The sequence below is a fragment of the Puma concolor genome, chromosome A1, assembly GCF_028749965.1.
Source record: "Puma concolor isolate L17-30 chromosome A1, mPumCon1.1.hap2, whole genome shotgun sequence".
NCBI lineage: Eukaryota > Metazoa > Chordata > Mammalia > Carnivora > Felidae > Puma > Puma concolor.
Genome location: NC_141667.1, coordinates 220,477,728 through 220,497,601, shown reverse-complemented (window position 1 = coordinate 220,497,601; position 19,874 = coordinate 220,477,728). Strand labels below are relative to the sequence as shown.

Sequence of the window (19,874 nt, the reverse complement as noted above, 5' to 3'; positions counted from 1 at the left end):
AATTACAAACTGTAATGTAAACAGAAATATAAGAAAGTCAGGGCCCAAATATGTAGCAAACTAAAATACAGCATGATTTTGAGAAATTTGTGAGTGTAATAAGGGATATTCCAGCTGCCACATTCTTCTTAAATGACAAGTCAAAATACTCAATCTGGAGAGAGAGAAGTTGCAGCCCTTTGCAGTGAATGACGTTTACATAATCACCGTGTTGTAAATGCTGTTGATTTTCAGCCTTTAGAATCTACATATAAATAAAATAGGAAGACAAATAACGTTTACAGAACAAGAATGGAAATGTAATCAATCTCAGCAATGTACAAAGTAGACAAGAGTGGGGCACTGGAAATGGGGAAGAAAAGAAGAAAGCATGGTGGGGGCTAGCATTCTCCTCTCAGATGCTGTGCAACACTGATGAGTAAGTTGAGGTTTTAAGTTTACTACTTAAGTTACAAATTTGGGTGACTAATGGAAGAATTAAAGAGAATAATATAGCTATTTGAAAGGTTTAGGACATGCCACTCTAAGCTATGCCACTTTGGCATTTTGATTATTTTGAGTGGAAGGCAATTGGAAAGCAGCAGATGTGGGAAGGCTTTCTACCTTAGGCTTTCTGGCCTCCTCCTTTCTACCTAAAATCAGATCGTTAAATTTCCCATGAGAAAGGTGCCCTCCCTGTACCAGGAAGAGAAGAATGTTCTTATCACCAGAGACTGGGAGTCGATGCTGAAATGGGCCTCTACAAACAAACCTACTAAAATAACCCTTATCTTCCATTAGTTTCCCTCATATATTTCTTAGTCACTTTCCCACAATTTACTGTCCCTAGTCCAAGCCCCTTTGTCTTGTCACATTTCCATAATTTATTGTTCTTTGTGTAAAAAAGTATGTAAACCTTTTGGCCTAATAGCTTCTTTGGGTCTTTGTTTTCCTTTTAAGGACTTCCATGTACATGTAAAAATATTAAATAAAATTTGCATGCTTTCCTCCTGTTAGTCCATCATGTCAGTTAACTCTTAGGCCAGCTCCTGGGTCTAAGAGCTCAGAAGGAAGGTTTTCCACCCCTATGCTGTCCAAAAACCTGTAGAGTGTGGGGAAGCAGAGGGTAGACATCTATTAAATCATAGTTTTTCAGGATTGGCAGTTAATTGAGAATGTCTAAAGAAATAGCAGTGTCAAGTATATTGTGAGTTAGGACAATAATCCCCAGAACTAAATACAGAAGTGGCTCTAAATGGTGAACTCTGGGAAGCAGCACTATAAGTGAGCAGGGAATAGGGAGAGATACGATTTTAATGTCATATAAGCAGTTGCGTTGATAAAAAGAAATGGGAAAAAAAAGTTGTATTGACCAGAGATCATATTTGTTCAAAGGAGGGACCTCTGGGTGGCTCAGTCGGTTAAGTGTCTGACTTCAGCCCAGGTCATGATCTCCTGGTTTGTGAGTTTGAGCCCCACATCGGTCTCTGTGCTGACAGCATGGGGCCTGCTTCAGATCTCCTGCCTTGCTCCCTCTGCTCCTCCTCTGCTTGTGCTCTCTCTCTCAAAAATAAATAAACTTAAAAAAATTTTTTTTTAATTTGTTCAAAGGAGCAGCATGCCAGTCAGATTCCCCAGTGAATTCTAATTAATTAGTTTTGAAATTTTAAGCAAAGAAACATTTCAGTGATAGAAAAATACTAAGTGTGATTGCAGGTATTTTATTACCTAAAATTTAAAATGTAGCCTGGAAGTGTTTTAATTTTCCTAAATTTGCCCTATGTGCAGGAAAAAGAATTATTTCAGGTCTGACTGATACAGATAGGTGAATACCACTTTTGTTAAGAGAGATCTTGGATTTTTTTTTTTTTTTTTGAGACAAGACAAAATGAACTGCTGTGAGGTACCTCTCAAAGGTGCAAAATTTTTGGAATCATCCAGAATTTAGCCTGTTTAATATAACATTTAAGCTCTTTCCTTGTGCAAAATTTTCAATTTATTTTTTCCCATAAGAACACACCTCTAAATTTATAATGCCAATCATTGAAAAACAGCATTTATTATATAAACCTTCCCTCTGTCTGCAAGGCCTGGGCATCAGTCTCTAGGATCACACCCCACCGGCTTGTGTAGGTGCTTGCAGGTACGACGTTCAGAGGGAGCAGACCAGGAGGTGGGCTCCTGGGGACGTGGCCATGTGAAGCCGTGTATCTCCGGTGCCATCCTGTGGTTGTGATGCTGAATTAGAGCATGTTTTCATTTTCTCTCCAGGAAGGCCCTTTTGTCTACTTGTCTTTCGTAGGAAACATCGCAGATTCCGAAGGCTTGATTGCTTCATTGTGTGAGTAATTTAAAATGTTTGCATTTGAAACGTTTGAGGAGATTAATTGCAAGTGTGGCTGTCCATTAAATGAGTACCTGTAGCACAAATTGTATGATTTCATTTATGTGAAATGTCCAGAATAGGTGAATCTAAAGACACAGATTATAGGTTGATGGTTGCCTAGAACCATGCGGAGAAGGGGTGCCAGAGGAGGGGGGTGAAGAATGAATGACTGATAATGGGTATGGGTTTCTTTGCAGGGGGAGGGGTTAATGAAATGTTTGAAAAATTTCATTGTGATGATTCAAATCTGTGAGTGTACCGAAACCCATTGAATTGGACACTTTAAATGGGTGCCTTGTATGACACGTGAATTATATCTCAATAAAGCTGTATACTAAAAAATATTCTTAGTGCAGATTGAAGAGTTTGCAGTATTTAAACTGGGTGTTTCCCATATTTTTAATATCAGCTCTCAGTTTATTATATATATGTATCTGTAGTCTTGTAGATAATTTCCAAAACTCCTGCTGCTCTGCAGAGCTATTAACTGGTTTTCCCTATCTTCTTCATGCTTACTGTAAATCAATTGACGTTCCATCAGTTAGTATCGACTTCCTCTCCTGTACTGTGTCAATTTTGACAAGTGAGCCCTGTAACAACAGAGTCCTTTGCCACTATTACAGAACTGCCTTGTGCAAGGTAACTTCTTTCAGATTTTGCTTCTGAAATTCTGCGTCATTTATCTTATTTCTTCCATTATTCTGAAATCAGATCCTCCAGCCAGGATCTGTGTTGGGACTCCGGTTCATCACTTGTGTTAGGAAACTGGAGAATTGAGAGAGCTATAGTTAGTGCTTCTCAAAGCAAACCATGTGTCATCTTTGATGCCTGCCAGGTCCTAGCCAATGGTAGCTCAGGGAGCCTGATCCCCACTTTAGGAGTGAAATGCTGCTTGGGCACCTTTGTGTGTGTAACGTGATGAGTTGGCCAGATTAAACTGTGCTTGGGAATTGCCTGGGAGGCCCGAAGGCTGAAAGACCCCAGCCTAAGTCATTGTCCTCCACCCTGGCTGCCTGGCCTGGCATCAGAGCAAGTGAACAGCCCAGATTTGACTTAGTCCCATGAAATGCAAATATCTAACATGATTTTTATCAGTCATCTTCAGTTTACATTTTTTGCCTTAAAAAAAGTGAAAGCCCATTTAATGGTGGGGTCCTTTATTCTTGAGAAAAGGAAAATCCAATAGATTTAAGTAGTACTTCTCAGACTTTAAAGTGCACCAGATTGCCTTGGGCTCTTGTTAAAATACAGATTCTGATTCAGAGCGTCTAGGGTAAGGCCTCCCAGATGTTGATCAGTAGACTATCCTTAGATTCACAAGGATGTAGAGCTGGCTTATAAGCATTATGTGGACCCTGTTAAAGGAGAATTATTCATGCCACTGGTTAAAGATGATAAAGAAGAATTTATTTAGGAGGTACTACTAAAGTGGGGGCTTGTAGCAGGGGAGAAAGATCGGGCTCAACTCCAAATACAGCAAGGAAGGTGGACCTTTTTTTTAATGTTTATTTATTTTTGGGAGAGACAGAGACAGAGTGTGAGTGGGGAGGGGGAGAGAGAGAGGGAGACAATCTGGAGCAGGCTCCAGGCTCTGAGCAAGCTGTCAGCACAGAGCCTGACTCAGGGTTCGAACTCACAAACTGAGATCATGACCTGAGCTGAAGTTGGACACCCAAACAACTGAGCCACCCAGGCGCCCCAGGAAGGTGGAGCTTTATAGCCAAGAAGCAGGTGGGGTCAGTGGATGGAAAATTACTAAGAAGAAACATTGAGGTTTGGAGGGTTCTTAATAGACTGACTCAACAGGATTCTTGCTGCAGGCAGGCCAGGGTGATATGACATACAGGGTGTAGATGAGGAATTTGATCAGTTATCAAGAGTGATCAAGTATCTGCACCCCCATGTTCACGGTAGCATTATTCACAGTAGCAAAGGCATGGAAACAACCTAAGTATCCAGTGATGAATGAATGGATAAAGTGTGTGTGTGTGTGTGTGTGTATGCACATGTGCATGCAGTGAAATACTATTTAGCCATAAAAAATAAAAAAATTCTGCCATTGTGACAACATGGTTGTACCTTGAGGGCATTGTGCTAAGCGAAACAAGCCAGACAGAGAAAGACAAATACTATATAATCTCACTTATGTGTGGAATCCTAATTAAAAAAAAAAAAGGCAAAACAAAACTGAAACTCATAGAAAAAGAGATTAGATTTGTGGGGTGTGGAGATTGAGGGAATTGGATAAAGGTGATTAAGAAGTGCAAACCTCTAGTTACAAGATAGAGGAGTACTGAGGATGTAATGTACCACATAATGACTCTAGTTACCACTGCTATAAGTTTTCAAGAGAGTGGATCCAAAGAGCTCTCATCATCAGGAAGAAAGCACCTCTTTTTCTTATTTTTTTTTTGTATCTGTGTAAAGTAATGGATGTTCACTAAATTCATTGCAGTCATTTCACAACAGATGTAAACCAAGTCAGTGTGTTGCACACCTTATACCTACCCAGTGCTGCTTGTCAGTTACATCTCAACAAAACTGGTGGTGGGGGAAGCGAGCAGATACCAAGAAAGGGGGATTTTTGCTGTCGTGACCTGGTAGGATTCTTGGCTAAAACTGGACTAAGCGAGCCAAGGACAGAGCCCTGGATGGGGGGCCTTGTTGAGGAGAGGGCTCAGAGGACCCCGACTCAAACTTGGTCAAGAAGACAGTCTTTGTCACCCCTCACCCTCTCCTAATCACTCTGGGGTGAAGGGCCCAGCTGTGGCTCAGGGACTGGGATCCTACTCCAGCCCCAGCGTGTCTTTCTCTCTAAACTTCTGCCTGAGCCTGGCAGTCAGTCACAGAATAAATGACACTAATCACATCATCAGGCTTACTAACACTCTGTTTGCCCTGTTGCTATCTAGGTGTTTAACCAGCAGAAAAAATGACCAGAGTTAGGTGGCAGAGGAGGAGATGCCAGAGGCTTGATGCGCTGGGACCACCTTCCTCTCCAGCAGTGACCCCGGGCCCCATCCACACGCGTGCAGGCATGCATACACACACACACACACACACACACACACACACACACACACAGAGTCTCCTTCAGTTCTGCTGAACTAAATGTGATTTCAGACACACCGTGTTCCCTCCGTTCCGGGCCTTTGTGGCGCGCGTGTTCCTCCCTGAAGCACCCTCTCCTTCACCCAGTTCGTGGGTCACCTCTTGTGGTGTAAGGCCCGAGATTAAAATCTGATATTATGTGTGCCTTGACATCTGATAAAATCTGGAGGGACTCACATGGCCTAACCATAAGAGGAACCCCACTCTGCTTCCTCATGTGAGGTCCCCTAGCCAAGCGACCCTCCTTGTCACAGGGACCAGGCATGTTGCCTACGGGTCCCTGAGGAGCAAGTGGGCTTCAGTTCCTTGCCAGCCCCCCAAATTATTGGAGGAAGCCAATCCCATCTTGCCTCAGGAACCAGGGGCCACCCCATTGTCACTGCAGAACTGGCTCCTGTGGCCCCTCCTAGTTCACTCCGTCTCTAAGTGCACCCCCCACCCCACCCCGTGCGGCCCTGTGTGGTGCAGTGTCATCTCTCCCCAGGCTGTGAGTGTGTGTGACTAGTAAGTTGCCATCAACCTCATCTATCCAGTGCCACCTGTCTTGTGTGGCCGTCCCTATAACCCGAGGGTGGGACTCCTTCCCTCACCAACAGGGGGAAGAAGAAGTGATCAAAACACCTCACCTCCCTCATCTGGCTTAAAGTGTCACTTCCTCCATGTCCCATGCTCAGTTGCCATCACTTACGACAGGGTCCAACCTCATGGAACGGGAGCTCCCAGAGGGCCACCTGTGCCCTAGGCCCTAGCTGATGCTACATTCCCCAGGCCCAGCACAGAACCTTCCATATGCTCCAGAAGATTTGTTGAATTAAAGAATGAATGAATGGTGTTATTTTTGAGTGTCTAAACAACTACTAATCTCTCAGTTCCTAAAGCACTGACATTTTTCTTAAGTGACACTTCCTTAGACTTGGGGTGCACTAGAGGGAACACTTCAGGTATTGTGTATGTGTTTAGATTTACAGGAAAAGCTTCCTTTCACTAGTATGTTGTTTTTCAGTTCATTCCTGGGCTGGCGGTCGGCTAAGGACTAGCAGGAAAGCTCTGCCTGTCCTGCTGGCCCTGTCTGGCCTTTCAGAGTCTCTGCTCAGCTTGTGTCTGTGTGTTATCTCATTAAATGACTAATCCTGTTTATTGGCCTTTCTTTCTGCCAAGACAGCCTTTCATTAGAACCTGTTGTCCCTAGCCCTGAGGGATCCTACCTTGGGCCATTAATGGAGACTAGAGCTTTGTCCTGCTGCTTCACCAATCCCGATTATGTAGCTAATATTTGATGATTCATATCTTGTCTAAATAATGTGAGAATAATATTGAAAGGAGAGAAGAGGTGAAACTTTCATTTAAAAATGTTTTTTTTAATGTTTATTTTTGAGAGAGAGAGACAGAGTGTGAGCTGGGGAAGGGGCAGAGAGAGAATCCAAAGCAGGCTCCAGGTTCTGAGCTGTCAGCACAAAGCCTGATGTAGGACTCGAACCCACCAACTGTGGGATTGGATCATGACCTGAGCTGATGTCAGACGCTTAACCAGCTGAGCCACCCAGGTGCCCCGAGACTTTGATTTTTTTTACTCTGATCATTTGAGATCTTAGGACTGGCATGTATTAGTTTGATAAATTAAAAAAAGGGAAGAGGGAGAGAGGGAAGGAGGGAGAGAGGGAAATAGAGAGGAAGGAAGGAAGGGTGGGTTGGCTCTCCCAGTGTATGGCTCTCAGTCCTGCTCTAAAAAGACTTTCTCACCTCATTTTTTCTAGAAGAAACAATCCTGATAATGGGGTCTGGAAAGATCTTTTAGGGCATGCCCACTCCCAAAAGGGTGAACACATTTGAGGCCTTTGTGGTGTCTGTTGTTGGTGACTCCTGTCTGGACTGAAACATCCCCTTTGTCCATGTGGGGGATTCATTCTCTGTGTCATTACCATTCCACCCTCCTCCCCCCGAACCTCCCCACTGCCAGTACAGGGCTCAATTTCTCTTCAATTATTAATAAACACATGTTTTTTTAATAAACATTTCCTTAATAATAATTTTCCCACATCTAGATTATACCTACAGACTTTATATGGGAATTTTGAAGTAAGGAACTGTAACACAGTTAACAAGCTAATTATTAGAGATGGTCTTTGCAAAATCTGGCTGTGTTGAATTAATTCAGAATTCTGTTGCTTATAGTAATGATAGCAGGGGTGAAAAGGGCACATGTATGCAAGCACTTTGGGAACGAAATCCTTTTACAAATATACCAAGATATTGTTATTAGTACTTGTGCGGTAAATGCGTTTCAGCCTCCGTTCTCCTCTTGCCTTCCTCTAAGGCATTATGGGCAGCGTAGGGAGTGACAGTTTCTCTCTTTGTCTCCTCGTTAGGGGAAAAAAAGGTCATTTTCACTGACTGTCATAAAAATAGTTGCCAGATGAGTAACAAAATGTATTTCACTTTTAGGGAAAGAATATGGCAAAGCTGATGCAAGATGGCTTTATTTTGACCCAACCATTGTGTCTTTGGAAATTCTGACTGTTGTCTTGGATGGGTCTCTGGCATTGGTCCTCATTTATGCCATAGTCAAAGAGAAATATTATCGGTAAGTGCTCTTCTCCTGGCCTGCTGAAGAGAGGAGAAACATTAGCTGTCTCGAGTAGATTAGGACCACATTCATTTGTTAGATTAGAAATGAAAATTGTTCAATATTAGATAGGAAGCGTGGTGCCACCAGGATAATTTCAGATGATTCAAAATAAAAATGATAGGAAATAGGATTGTAGGGACCACCTAGTCATTCTACGAGGAAGGAAGTGTGAAGAGCATTGGATGATTTTTCACCAATATTTTGGAAAGTAAAGGGTAATGCCTCCAACCCTTTCCCAATCGCCCCCCAAATCTTGAAAACTCCTATTCCAGGGGCGCCTGGTTGGCTCAGTCGGTTGAGCATCCGACTTCAGCTCAGGTCATGATCTTGCCATTCATGAGCTTGGGCCGCATCCAGAATCCACTTCAGATCTTCTGTCCCTCCCCTCTTTCTCTGCCCCTCCCCCACTCGCACTGTCTCTCTCAAAAATAAAAAAACCTTTAAAAAAAAAAAAAGAAAACTCCTATTTCACTTTACACCAAGTAAATTCTCTTAATTTGGAATTAGATATGCAGGACAAATCTTTTCAGAAACAGGTTGTGGAGGGTGTGAGGAAGGCAGGAGAGAGGAAAGGGAGAAGAAAGGTGGAAGATTAACCACTGTCAGTCAGACTCTGAGACTTTGAACTCTCTTCCCTCCCTCCTACCCTTTCCCTTCCTTTCCTTCTTTCAGACAAAGTGACGTAGGGCAAATAGGATGCCATCCTGGGGATGATTCCCAAAACAATGTCAAATAGGCACGATTGCATTCAACTGTTTAGTGTCTTGAATCAAAGAAGTATTTTTTAAAGCTTCGTCACAAAATTTCAGGTTTGAACGAAACCTCTAAGGTCATTTAGTCCACTTTCCTCCCACCCAATTTTACTTAGATAGTTGGCAGGAAAAATTAAATTTCTTCCTGGTGTCTTGATATATCTTTGTCTCTATGATCTTGGTTGTAGATTTACTACATGCACCCAATTGTTTAGTACTTGAACCATCTATAATATCTGCATTGTTGAGTACTTACATATCCACGTATCTCGTTTACTCTCCACCATATTCTTTGAGGAAGGAACTGTTATTACTGTCCCCTTTTACAGCCAGTAAAATTGTGGCTTGTAGCAAGATTCGCATCTAGGTCTCTCTTTGCTGGGTGAGATGTGACCTCCATAAATCTTCCTAAGAGTGGAACAGGATACCTGAGAGACTTTATTTAACTCTGAGGATAATCTTCCAGGAAGGGCAGTATTGCTTCTCCAGAGAAAGCATGGATCTCCCATGAATTAGATTGACTTGCCCCATTGAAGGAGCACTGTGGGAAACCTGAGGTCCAACTTCAGAGAGGTCTTCTGCTGTGGAAGACGGTGTAAATGCTGCCATTTAAGAAAAGAGGTCAGGATTCAGGGTGACAGGCTGGGCTGAGCTGGCAGCTTCATCCCTTGTTTCTTTCTCTCTAACAGGCATTTCCTACAGATTACCCTGTGCGTGTGTGAATTATATGGCGGGTGGATGACCTTCTTCCCGGACTGGCTTATGGGAAGCCCCAACCTCAACACCAACAGTTGGCTCTACTTTGGGGTCTATCTGGTATTTTTCAATAGTGTGTGGGTTCTGATCCCAGGACTGTTACTGTGTCAGTCATGGGTAGAACTCAAGAAAATGTATTACAAAGGAACCAATTCAGGGAAAAAGTTTCAGTGACTTTTCAAAATCACAAACACTGGTTTCTTGCTTTATAAGCCAGAATGGATCAAACCTTCTTGTTTGGCCAAAATGTAATGCATTCCAGTGTATACTTTCCTTTTATAGTGTTGTTCCTCAACAGCTTATTTCAAATTGATTGCAAGGTGGCAAGTCTTTGTTTTTGTTTTTGTTTTTGTTTTTCAATTAAATGACAATATGGGGAACAGAGAGTAAATTTTAACTTGTAATAATAACATCTTTAATTATACACTTTTATGGCTCTATTAATTGTTCCACATTATTAAAGCCAATGATCATAAAATGCTATAGAGCATATTATATTAATTTTTTATTCCAAGAACATATTGTTGCCTCAGCTTTTTTAAAAATGTAAATAAATCCAAGTTAGTTAACATATAGTGTAATAATAATTTCAGAAATGGAATTTAGTGACTCATCACTTGCCTCAGCTTTTAATCATCTCACTTATCTTTCGGTTACCAAAGTGAGACCAGACATGAAATGAATGCTTCTATTTTACATTTGTCCTTTATCAAATTTGTGAAGCCAACAGATATGATAGTAGCAGAACCCTGTGAGTAGATTAGAAATGGACCAAGTTTCACACAGACAGGTGACACAAAAGGATACAAAAAGCTGCAATAAGTTTGACTGCACTAAAAGTACTCTGTTCATCAAGTCACCACTAAGAGAGTAGAAAAGGAACCCAGAAGGTAGAAGGTATTTGCAGTACATATTACTGACAAAGGACCCATCCTGAATAAAGAACTCCTGTAAGTCGATTAGAAAGTCAAATCGAAAGTTAACAAAATATTTATGTTTTTTGTGGTTTTTTGTTTTTAATTTTTTAAATATTTATTCATTTTTGAGAGAGAGAGACGGAGCTCAAGCGGGGGTGGGCAGAGAGAGAAGGAGACAGAATCCCAAGCAGGCTCCAGGCTCTGAGCTGTAAGCACAGAGTCGGACGCAGGGCTCGAACCCACGAGCCATGAGATCATGACCTGAGCCAAAGTCAGACACTTAACCGACTGAGCCACCCAGGCACCCCTTAACAAAATATTTGAATAACTACTTCATGAAAGAGAATATACAGATGAGAATTTAGGAAACCACAATAAGGTGTTCCTCCACACCTATCAAAATGGTAAAAGTGGGGCACCTAGGTGGCTCAGTTGGTTAAGCGTTCGACTTCAGCTCAGGTCATGATCTCACAGTTTGTGGGTTCAAGCCCTGTGTCGGGCTCTGTGCATCAGGCTCTGTTCTGAGAGCTCAGAGCCTGGATCCTGCTTCAGATTCTGTGTCTCTCTCTCTCTCTCTCTCTCTCTGCCCTTCCCCCACTCATGCTCTTGTCTCTCTCTCAAAAATAAATAAACACAATGCTAAAAGTAAAAAGACTGACAATGAGGAGTGTTGGTGACGAGGTGGAACAAGAACTCTCATGCAGCGCCGGTGGGAACGTAAAGTGGAAAACTGTTTAGAAATAACTATTAAAACTGGACGTGTACGCGCTTAGAACCAGGTAATCTGACTCTAGGTATACACCTCCCAGAAGTGCTTACTATATGCACCAGAATGGCAGCATTATTCATTTAATAACCCCAAACTGGAAACACCTTAAATGAATATATTGTAATACAGACACACGGCGGACTAGAAACCAATGCAAATTAACAACTAGTGTTACAACAATGCAGATGAATTTTACAATGATGAACAAAAGAAGCCAGACTAAAAGAATATGTATTGTATGATTTTGTTTATATAAGGTCCCAAACCAGGTAAAACTGTGGTGTTAGAAAACAGGATAGGCTCAGTCAGTTAAGCATCAGACTCTTGATTTCTGCTCAGGTCACAATCTCACAGTTCTGTGCTGACACCACAAGGAACCTGCCTGGTATTCTCTGTGTCCCTCTACTAAGTAAACTTAAAACAAAAAAGAAAAAGGAAAAAGAAAACAGGATAAAGGTTGCCCTTGGGGAAGACAGTTGGATGTACTGATAGGGAGAAGTCATGAGAGGATTTCTGAGATGTTGTTAGTCTATTTATTTTTCATTTGCATGGTGGTTATAATCTGATCATTCAGCTGTACACTTACAAATGGTACACTTCTCTCTCTATATGTTCTGCTTCGATTTTAAAAGTCTATATTTAGAAACTTTTTTTTTATTTTAGAGAGAGACGGAGACTATGAGTGGGGGAGAGAGACAGAGGGAGAGAGAGAGAATCTGAAGCAGGCTCCACGCTTGGTGCAAAGCCCAGTGTGGGGCTTAATCCCACGTTCTTGGGATCATGACCTGAGCTGAAATCGAGAGTCAGACACTCAACCGACTGAACCACCCAGGCACTCCTTAAAAGTTTATTTTTAAAAATCCCTGGTATGAAGACCTGGAAAATGTCTTCAGTGGACCCTCATGAAGAGGACACTGTGTCCTTGACAACAGATTCAGTGTAACAGGCTGTTTCTAACAGTGTCCCCGATGTGGGCAGAAGGCAGGATGCCAGAGGGAGAGTCTGTAAAAGCCTTTCCATGAGGGATTACCTAGTTGTTTCCGGAACTTTGCTCTCTGCTGATCTGGCTCAATCCAAGGGTGAACAGAGTAGGGAAAAATGGATGGGCCGCAACCCTGCAGGCAGTCCTGAAAACATGATGTCTCTCAACAGTTTTTGCTGAGTGCTGAATGGGAGAGAAATGGGGATTACAGACTTTGACAGGAACTTGGAGTACAGATACACGCTGCTGCCAAAGAAGGACAGATCTCAATGTTTTAACAGTTAAGTGAGTTGGCGAGAAATGGTGTCCCAGTGTGAAAGTCTAACATATCCTGTTAGAAGCCCTTCTCCCCATCAGAGAGAGGTGGGGGCAAGGTGCCAAGGCAATACTGTGTTTCACTGGTGCTAAGATAGATTTTTTCCTCCATATTTTAATATTTTAAAAATTAGAATGCATTTTACGTTTGCCGTGCCTCAGTTCGTTGGAGGTGGGTTTTTTTTTTTCTATCAAAGTATGAGGCATCTTATAATTAATGGTATCTCAGATTCAATTAAAGAAGTCACTATCTTCAATGTTGTTCCTTCAAGCCTCAGTATCTCCAACTACTTGGAGGTGATAGTTCAAATTTACTTTAAAAGTCTAAATTTTGGAGGCGCCTGGGTGGCTCCGTTGGTTGAGCAACCCACTCTTGATTTCGGCTCAGGTCATGATCCCAGGGTCGTTGGATCGAGCCCTGTGCCGGGCTCCATGCTGAGCATGGAGTCTTCTTTGGATTTTCTCGCTCCCCCTCCCCTCCCTAAATAAACAAACAAATGTCTAAATTTTGCTTGGGTCCTTAGGGATCACTTACTTGCATACTCCCCTCCACCCCTCCTTCCATCCCTTCACATTTGTTTCCTGGGAGCCAAGCACACAAGACAGGCTTGGAGGAATACATAAAATGATTTGCAGTAGGTTATTAATTGCTTATATTTTAGGTAACCAGATTCCTGCAAACAGGCTGTCCCGTCCCCAGTATTATTTACAGTGTAAATTTCCTTTGCAGATTCTTCCTTTCCAGGTAACGTTGAGGCAGATGATCAGCATAACCAATCTAAATTCACGGTGTAAGTGATCGTTTCCTTGCATTTAATTATGTCAACTCTACAACTCCTGGAGTCCTAGCACCAGGGCTCCGGGAAAGGTCCACATATTGCAGAGTATGAAATTGTAAAATAATACTTTGTCAGAGACAGGTTTGATTGAAGACAAAATGCAAAAAGTTTGGGGAAGAATCCTTTGTTTATTTTAAAATTATTATTGGGGGCGCCTGTGTGCCTCAGTCGGTTTAGCATCCGACTTCGCTCAGGTCATGATCTCGTGGTCCGTGAGTTCGAGCCCCACATTGGGCTCTGTGCTGACGGCTCGGAGCCTGGAGCCTGCTTGGGATTCTGTGTTTCCCTCTCTCCCTGCCCCTCCCCTGCTCACTCTCTGTCTCTCTCTGTCTTTCAAACATAAATAAACATTAAAAAAATTTTTCTTTTTAATTATTAAAATCCACGAACCTATTCTTGTTTGTCATGGAAGCTAGAGTTTGAATCTAAGGATAAATCATATATAAAGAGAATAATTGGGCAAGGCTTGCATGAACAAGGTAAACTGTTGCTATCTTTAATTTTAGTTAAATACCTGTGAGGTAACAGGGAGGGCCTGGCAGGCCTAAGCATAATGTGAGCTAACTGTGAGGCTTCTCCACCTACTGCCCTTTTAGAATCTCTACACCTTCCCTTTCCCCTTTCCATTGCTTGACACAGACCCCAGACCTAACAAAATCCATTTCCCATCACCACTTCATTGTAGGAAACAAATCGCATCCATTAATTAATCTTAAGGTATCAATAATTGATCCTAGTGTGATGTATTACCCTTCCCAAATGTATTTGCATAAAAAATGTATTACACAACTGATACATTTTCATTGCTGAGAAATGGAAAATTCAGATAAGCAAAAAGAAAACAAACATGCCCAGTATCATCAGGAAGAACCACTATTACAAATTTAGTTTCTGTTTCTCAAGCTCTTGTCTGTGCATGTATTAACATTTTGGGGAGACTTCAACCTTTGAAGTAGGGCGTTCACACCCCTTCCTTCCTCTCTCTCCCTTGCCCTCAGCTGATCATCAAGAAGCAGCGGTCCTACAGAACCAGCTGTGGATAGTATTACAGAACATGGCCCCATTCTTGAGAAATCCATGCACTTACAGAGGTTGATAGGTAGCAGTTATCATTTATTTTTGGAAACTAGTTTCCGTTGATGCTTATGTTGACACAGATCAAGTTGACATCTTAAAATATTTGATTGGCCACATCCCAGCTCTTCAAGGGAGGGATCAACTGTGCTGAGCCTGCTGCAGTATTACGTCCTATGTGTTTAATCCCTTCCCTTCCAGAAGCCTTCCTCAGTCCCTTTAGAGTCAGAGGCAAAGACTGAATTCTTGCAGCCCTTGTCTGTGTCCCTTAAATGGCCCTGGGTGGCCTTGTATTGTTATTTTTGACATCCACCTTCACAACTGCACAGGGGCCTCGAGGCCACACTTAGAATCCTAGATTCTTGTACTGCTTAAGGGAGCCTCAGAGAGGTCCACCCAAGGAGGCTCAAGAGGGCTTAGATAACTGCCCAAGGCCACATAGCTTTTAAGTGAGGTAGGACCCAGTGTTCTTTCTATTCCAGCAGTGTTAGACATATTCCCAGAGCTTATAAGTTATGAAGTTATTCAACTTTGCTTATTTTTTTATGATCTAAAAAATTTGGCCTAAAATGCCTTTCTGATCATCTGAGTCTATTCATTAAACTTGAGTCGTCTCTCAATTTCATTGTTTGGCTTTGTGTTTTGTATTGTCCTGTTAGTACTTCTCACTCATTGGACCAAGAGGTCAGGTGACAGCAATTAACTTATATAATGCAGTCTGTTTTTTAGGGAGAGGGGTGACAAAGTAGAGGACACTCGGGGGTCCCCACTTTACCAAATTTGAGCAACACCACAGAATAGCACAGTACTTGTTCCCTGCAAATGTGTTTGTTGATGATGCGTTTCAGTAAAAAGTAAATTAAACATTTTGTTTGGCTTCTCATTTCTGATTCATGGTACTGTACTGACAGTAAAAGGCGAACAAATTTTTGGCATTTTTTTTATTACATTTTGGGGATTGGACTGATAGTGGTACCTGCGGACATGATCTCATTAGTGAGAACTTAAGAACTGGAAGCAAGACATGGGTGTCACTGGTGTCCCCATGAGCGCCCATGATTTAAACTGTCTTCGTAAATTCAGTGCCTGTCCCAGGACCGGACCACAAATATTCATGCTCCCTGTAACAGTGACATCTGGTGGCCCCAGAGTAATAGGACAGCAGTTGAGGCCGTGATCTGTGGATTTGGGGGAGATGAGTTTATTTTATGTCATATAGCAGCTGCCACTCACCACAGGAGCTGCTCCCCTTTCCCTGGGAGCCCCTCCCCATGACACACTTCTCCCTGATCACCGCACATCCAGTTAGCACGTCTGGCCCAAGAACCCTTCAACATCATCCCGACTTCCTCGGGGCACCGTCCTCCCAACTGAGCAGTGGACAAGCTAATGATAACAGCCTGCGTGGGAAGAAGTGCACTTACCTGTGGGGCCTTGTCAGCTGCCATTGGTCGTGTTAGGCTGGGCCTAGCCTGGATTCTGGTGCTAGAGGACCTGTGATTTACTGCCTCCCTGGGCAGCAGGTGGCCAGGGTATTTTTAGTGTCTGGGGCCTTTAGCAGGTTTGGGTGGGGGTAGGAAGCAAAGGTGAGGCCTCGGGGATTCAGCTCTTCCAAGGTTTAAGTTCAAAGCCTCCCACTTGTGGGGTCTCTTCCTTAACGTCCTGTGGGCTTTTGTGGGGTCTCTTCCTTAACTTCCTGTGGGCTTTCAGGCTCCTGGTACAGGGGCCTTCACTTCAGAAACCATGTATGTTTTCTTGCATGTCTTTGCCTTTTTCCTTTTCCTAGCCAGTCAGGAAGCGCGAGCTGGAGACCGCGATACCTTTGGAATGCCCGGGTTGTTTGGTATCTAGGAAAGCGACTGGATATTATTAACGCCCCGAGTGCATACTCATGCCATTTCAAAGCACTTCTCCGTGCACTGTGTTATTGGATCCTCACGATGATCCCGTGAACTCTGTGGTCAGCAACTATCATCTATCTTCCTCGTACGGAAGAACCTGGTGGAGAAAGGTGAGCGATCACCCGATGCCACAGGACGTGCACACGGTGGAACCTGAAGCTGGGCTGTCCTGGCTTTGCCACCAGCCGTGCTGAGTTAGAACCCACTTGTGCTGCTCACCAGTGTCGGGATTCAGGGGAAGATGTTTAACTTCTCTCCTTATCCCCAAACTGAGAATCGTGGTCCTTGGCACATGCAGCTGTGAGGATGTCTAATCAAATACGCAATAAACTGTTCTCATCCAAATGAAAGCTCACACGGTCGGGAGCCTGGCTGGCCCAGTCGGTCAAGCATCTGACTTCGGCTCATGTTCTCACAGTTCGTGAGTTCAAGTCCTGCTTCAGGTGAGCTTGAGCCCTGCTTTGGGTGAGCCCTGGCTTCTCTCTCTCTCCCTCTCTCTCTCTCTCTCTCTCTCTCCCACTCCCCCCTCACTCAGTTGCGCCCTCTCTCTCAAAAAAAAAAAAAAAAAAAAATTCGCACACATTTATTTGGCTTTGTATGTGTCCAGGGCCAGGCCCTAAATATATGACACTGCCGCTGCCCTCACACGAGAGACAATCTCCGAACCAACTATTAAACTCACCAAGTGCTCAAACCTGGGGCTTCCAAGCAGGCACATCAGAGAGAGAAAAAAAGGTAAAAATGGAAAAGGCTGTGTGCCCAGATGCTTTGTCAATCGGACCCTCCGAACCTGGATTTGAGTTCCCTGGTACAACTATTTGGTGCTGCAAATGCTTTTGTGATGCCTTGTCCTTGGCATCTGTTTCCTTTCCAAGGAAACATTCTGTCTGCGCTTCAGGGAAGAGGGTGTTTTCACCAGCACTTGGATAGAATGGTATCAGCACCATGAGAGACCTGGAGAGACGGGAACAATGAAGTGACCGAGCTTTCTGCAGTGAGGGAGTGGGCAAGAGCTACGATCCAAGTCGATCCAAGTCGTGCTCTCCTGCATTTTACCTGGAGCAGCTGAGCTGGACCCCCTGGGCTTGTCCTCTCCACGGCTGCCCCAGCATCTCTGGAGCCCAGGCATGCCTCCGTGAGCCTCGAGGTCTCCAGCTGATGGGGAGGGGCTGCTGTCAGTGTGATCCTGGTGTTTCACACCATGGATCTGTGGGCCCACTGGGTTCCAGCCTCCCGGCTGGGTGCCTACATACCTTTTCACTGGATCACTCCCTGCTTTTCTTTGTTTAGTGAGCCATTTCCCTGGGGGGTGGGCAGAATCTGTCTCGAGCCTCAGCTCATTTGCCTGTTGACCCTGAAAGCCTAAGTAGACCTAGCCAGTGAAGAGGACCTTGGCGGTCAGTGGTGGTGTTGGTGCCGACATATAAGGAACGAGGTCCTTTCCCTGTGAGTACTGGCCCCCGGTTCCTTCCCGGCCCCCATGCTGAAAGTGGTTGTTGTCCATAACTCACTAGTTCAGTGTCATATTCTGTGTAGAAAGAGTTCCATGGTTGTGATCAGTCTCTAAGATTGGTGATTCCCATCATCATAGTAAGAGCTCTGAGATGTCCTCTAGTGGAATAACCTGTTTAATTTCATCGAACCCAGGATTTCCCAAGTTTGTTGGACCATGGAGGCCTCTTTTCAAGTCAACAGCACTTCCTGTCCTTCAGATTAGAGCTCCACAGAACCCACTTTGGGAAGCATAGCTACCTCCTGAGAGCTGTCAGCTGCCTTGACTCATGGCCGCATTCCACCCCAGATGGCATCTCCTAGGATACCAATCCCTCCCCAAAGTGGACCTGAGCTCATCCCATCATGAGCCAGCCCCGGTTGGCCCATCTCCCCAGTCCTAATCCCACTCAGCCCTGGCACTCTGCCACGTTCCTGTTTGCCTAATAGCCATCCTAGGGCAACAGGAGAGGAGAGAGGATTCTCCTGTGTCTTCCCATCTTCACTGTCCACTCAGATCGACACCCAGAGGGTGCAGTTCACCTTCGAGCTGGGATCCCATTGGAGAGTGATCTGCTTGTTTTTCCTGCTTTCTTCCCTTCTGGTTCCTTATCCTGTGCTCCCTGACTTCTGCTTGGAATGCCCTGGGCCTGGCAGGAACCTTTTATTAGGTGAACAGGTCTCATACAGCTTCATTCCTGATTTGGAAGACTTTAGCCCTGGCTATCCTGGCTGGCAGTCTGAAAATGTCTTACTCCATTTTTGTTTTTTCTTAAATCCAAACCAGTTGTAGACCACAGCCCTCAAATATACCTGTCCTTCCTCTCTGGTTTTCTTCCTGTCCATAGTCCCACACAGGATTCTCACCACCCAGTCTCTCCCACCTGTCAGCCCTGGTCCAAGAAGAGCCAACACTGCTGCCTGGATGGGGATGCTTGTTATTGGCCTGGGTGTGATTAGGTCCCAGCGGGTCCTGTCCAACCAAGGTGCATTTCCCCCTCTGCTTCATGATGGTTTCTTCCTCTCTGCTTTGTGATCATCATACTGGAGCCTCTGCTTTGAGTCCATCCCAGGATCTCTGGCCTCTGAATTCCATTGCCTGCTCTTCGCCTCTTTCTAAAACCTGCTCTCAGCACACCATCTAATCCTTGCGTTCACGTTGGATCAACGAAACATCGCCAGGATGGGAAAGAGTTTTATGGCCAGGGACACCCCAAGAACATGTGAAATTGGAAGACCAAGGAATGTCAGAATTTTAAAGTGCAATTTCACACAACTTAAAACTGAGAAGTAGCCAATGTCACTGTGCTCTCCCCCTCCACATCCAGGGGGGCATATTCCCTTGACATGACTGCATTTATGTTGGACTCTCTTGGGTTTAAAGGGTAAAGCATACGCTTAAGTAAGGTAGGATATCTTTACCATCTGCCACACCTTTCTGAAGCTATAACTCCTTTCCTTAGCTCATAAATGATTTAAGCTGTTTTCCTGACTCATACTTGGAATACCATCCCTGAGTATTATTTTATAAGCTTGTGAAATCTTGATATAAAACAGTCCAGTGCCTGTGTTAGTCAGCTAGCGCCAAGGGGGTAAAAAAAAAAAACCCCACAAAAGTCTCCTCAGTTCAATGCAACAATAAGCATTTGTCTTCAGAGCTCTGTGTGTTGTCTGGGATTTGGCTGATCTGAATTGGGCTCAACTGGTCAACTCTGCTCCGGCTGCAATGGCTGAGTGGCTCTGCCTCTCACATCAGGTCTCTGGACCACGTTGGTGGCTTTGCTCTACATGTCTCTCATCCTGTCCTCCTTAGCAGACTAACCAAAGCTTGTTCTTCTGATGGTGCCAGCAGAAGCAGAAGAGAGAAGTCCCAGTGTGCAAAACACTTCCATCCCTGCTGTATCACGTCTACTACCAGCCATTGGCCAAAGAAAGTCACATGGCCAAGCTCAAAGTCCCCGCGAAAGGACACTCCA

The 19,874-nt window shown here is 44.0% G+C and overlaps 2 protein-coding genes across 2 annotated transcripts in view; one reads left to right on the top strand and one right to left on the bottom strand.

Annotated features, from left to right (window-relative positions):
* Window positions 1-15,375, top strand: part of EBPL (EBP like) — a 38,777-nt gene extending 23,402 nt beyond the window's left edge. The window contains exons 2-4 of the mRNA XM_025924164.2: window positions 2,251-2,320; window positions 7,919-8,057; window positions 9,544-15,375. Coding sequence (XP_025779949.1) covers window positions 2,251-2,320; window positions 7,919-8,057; window positions 9,544-9,784 — 450 coding nt within the window. The 3' untranslated portion in view covers window positions 9,785-15,375. The remainder of the gene's footprint in view (window positions 1-2,250; window positions 2,321-7,918; window positions 8,058-9,543) is intronic.
* Window positions 1-19,874, bottom strand: part of LOC112861341 (ARF like GTPase 11) — a 72,345-nt gene that overhangs the window by 32,191 nt on the left and 20,280 nt on the right. The gene's annotated exons all lie outside the window — the stretch shown is intronic.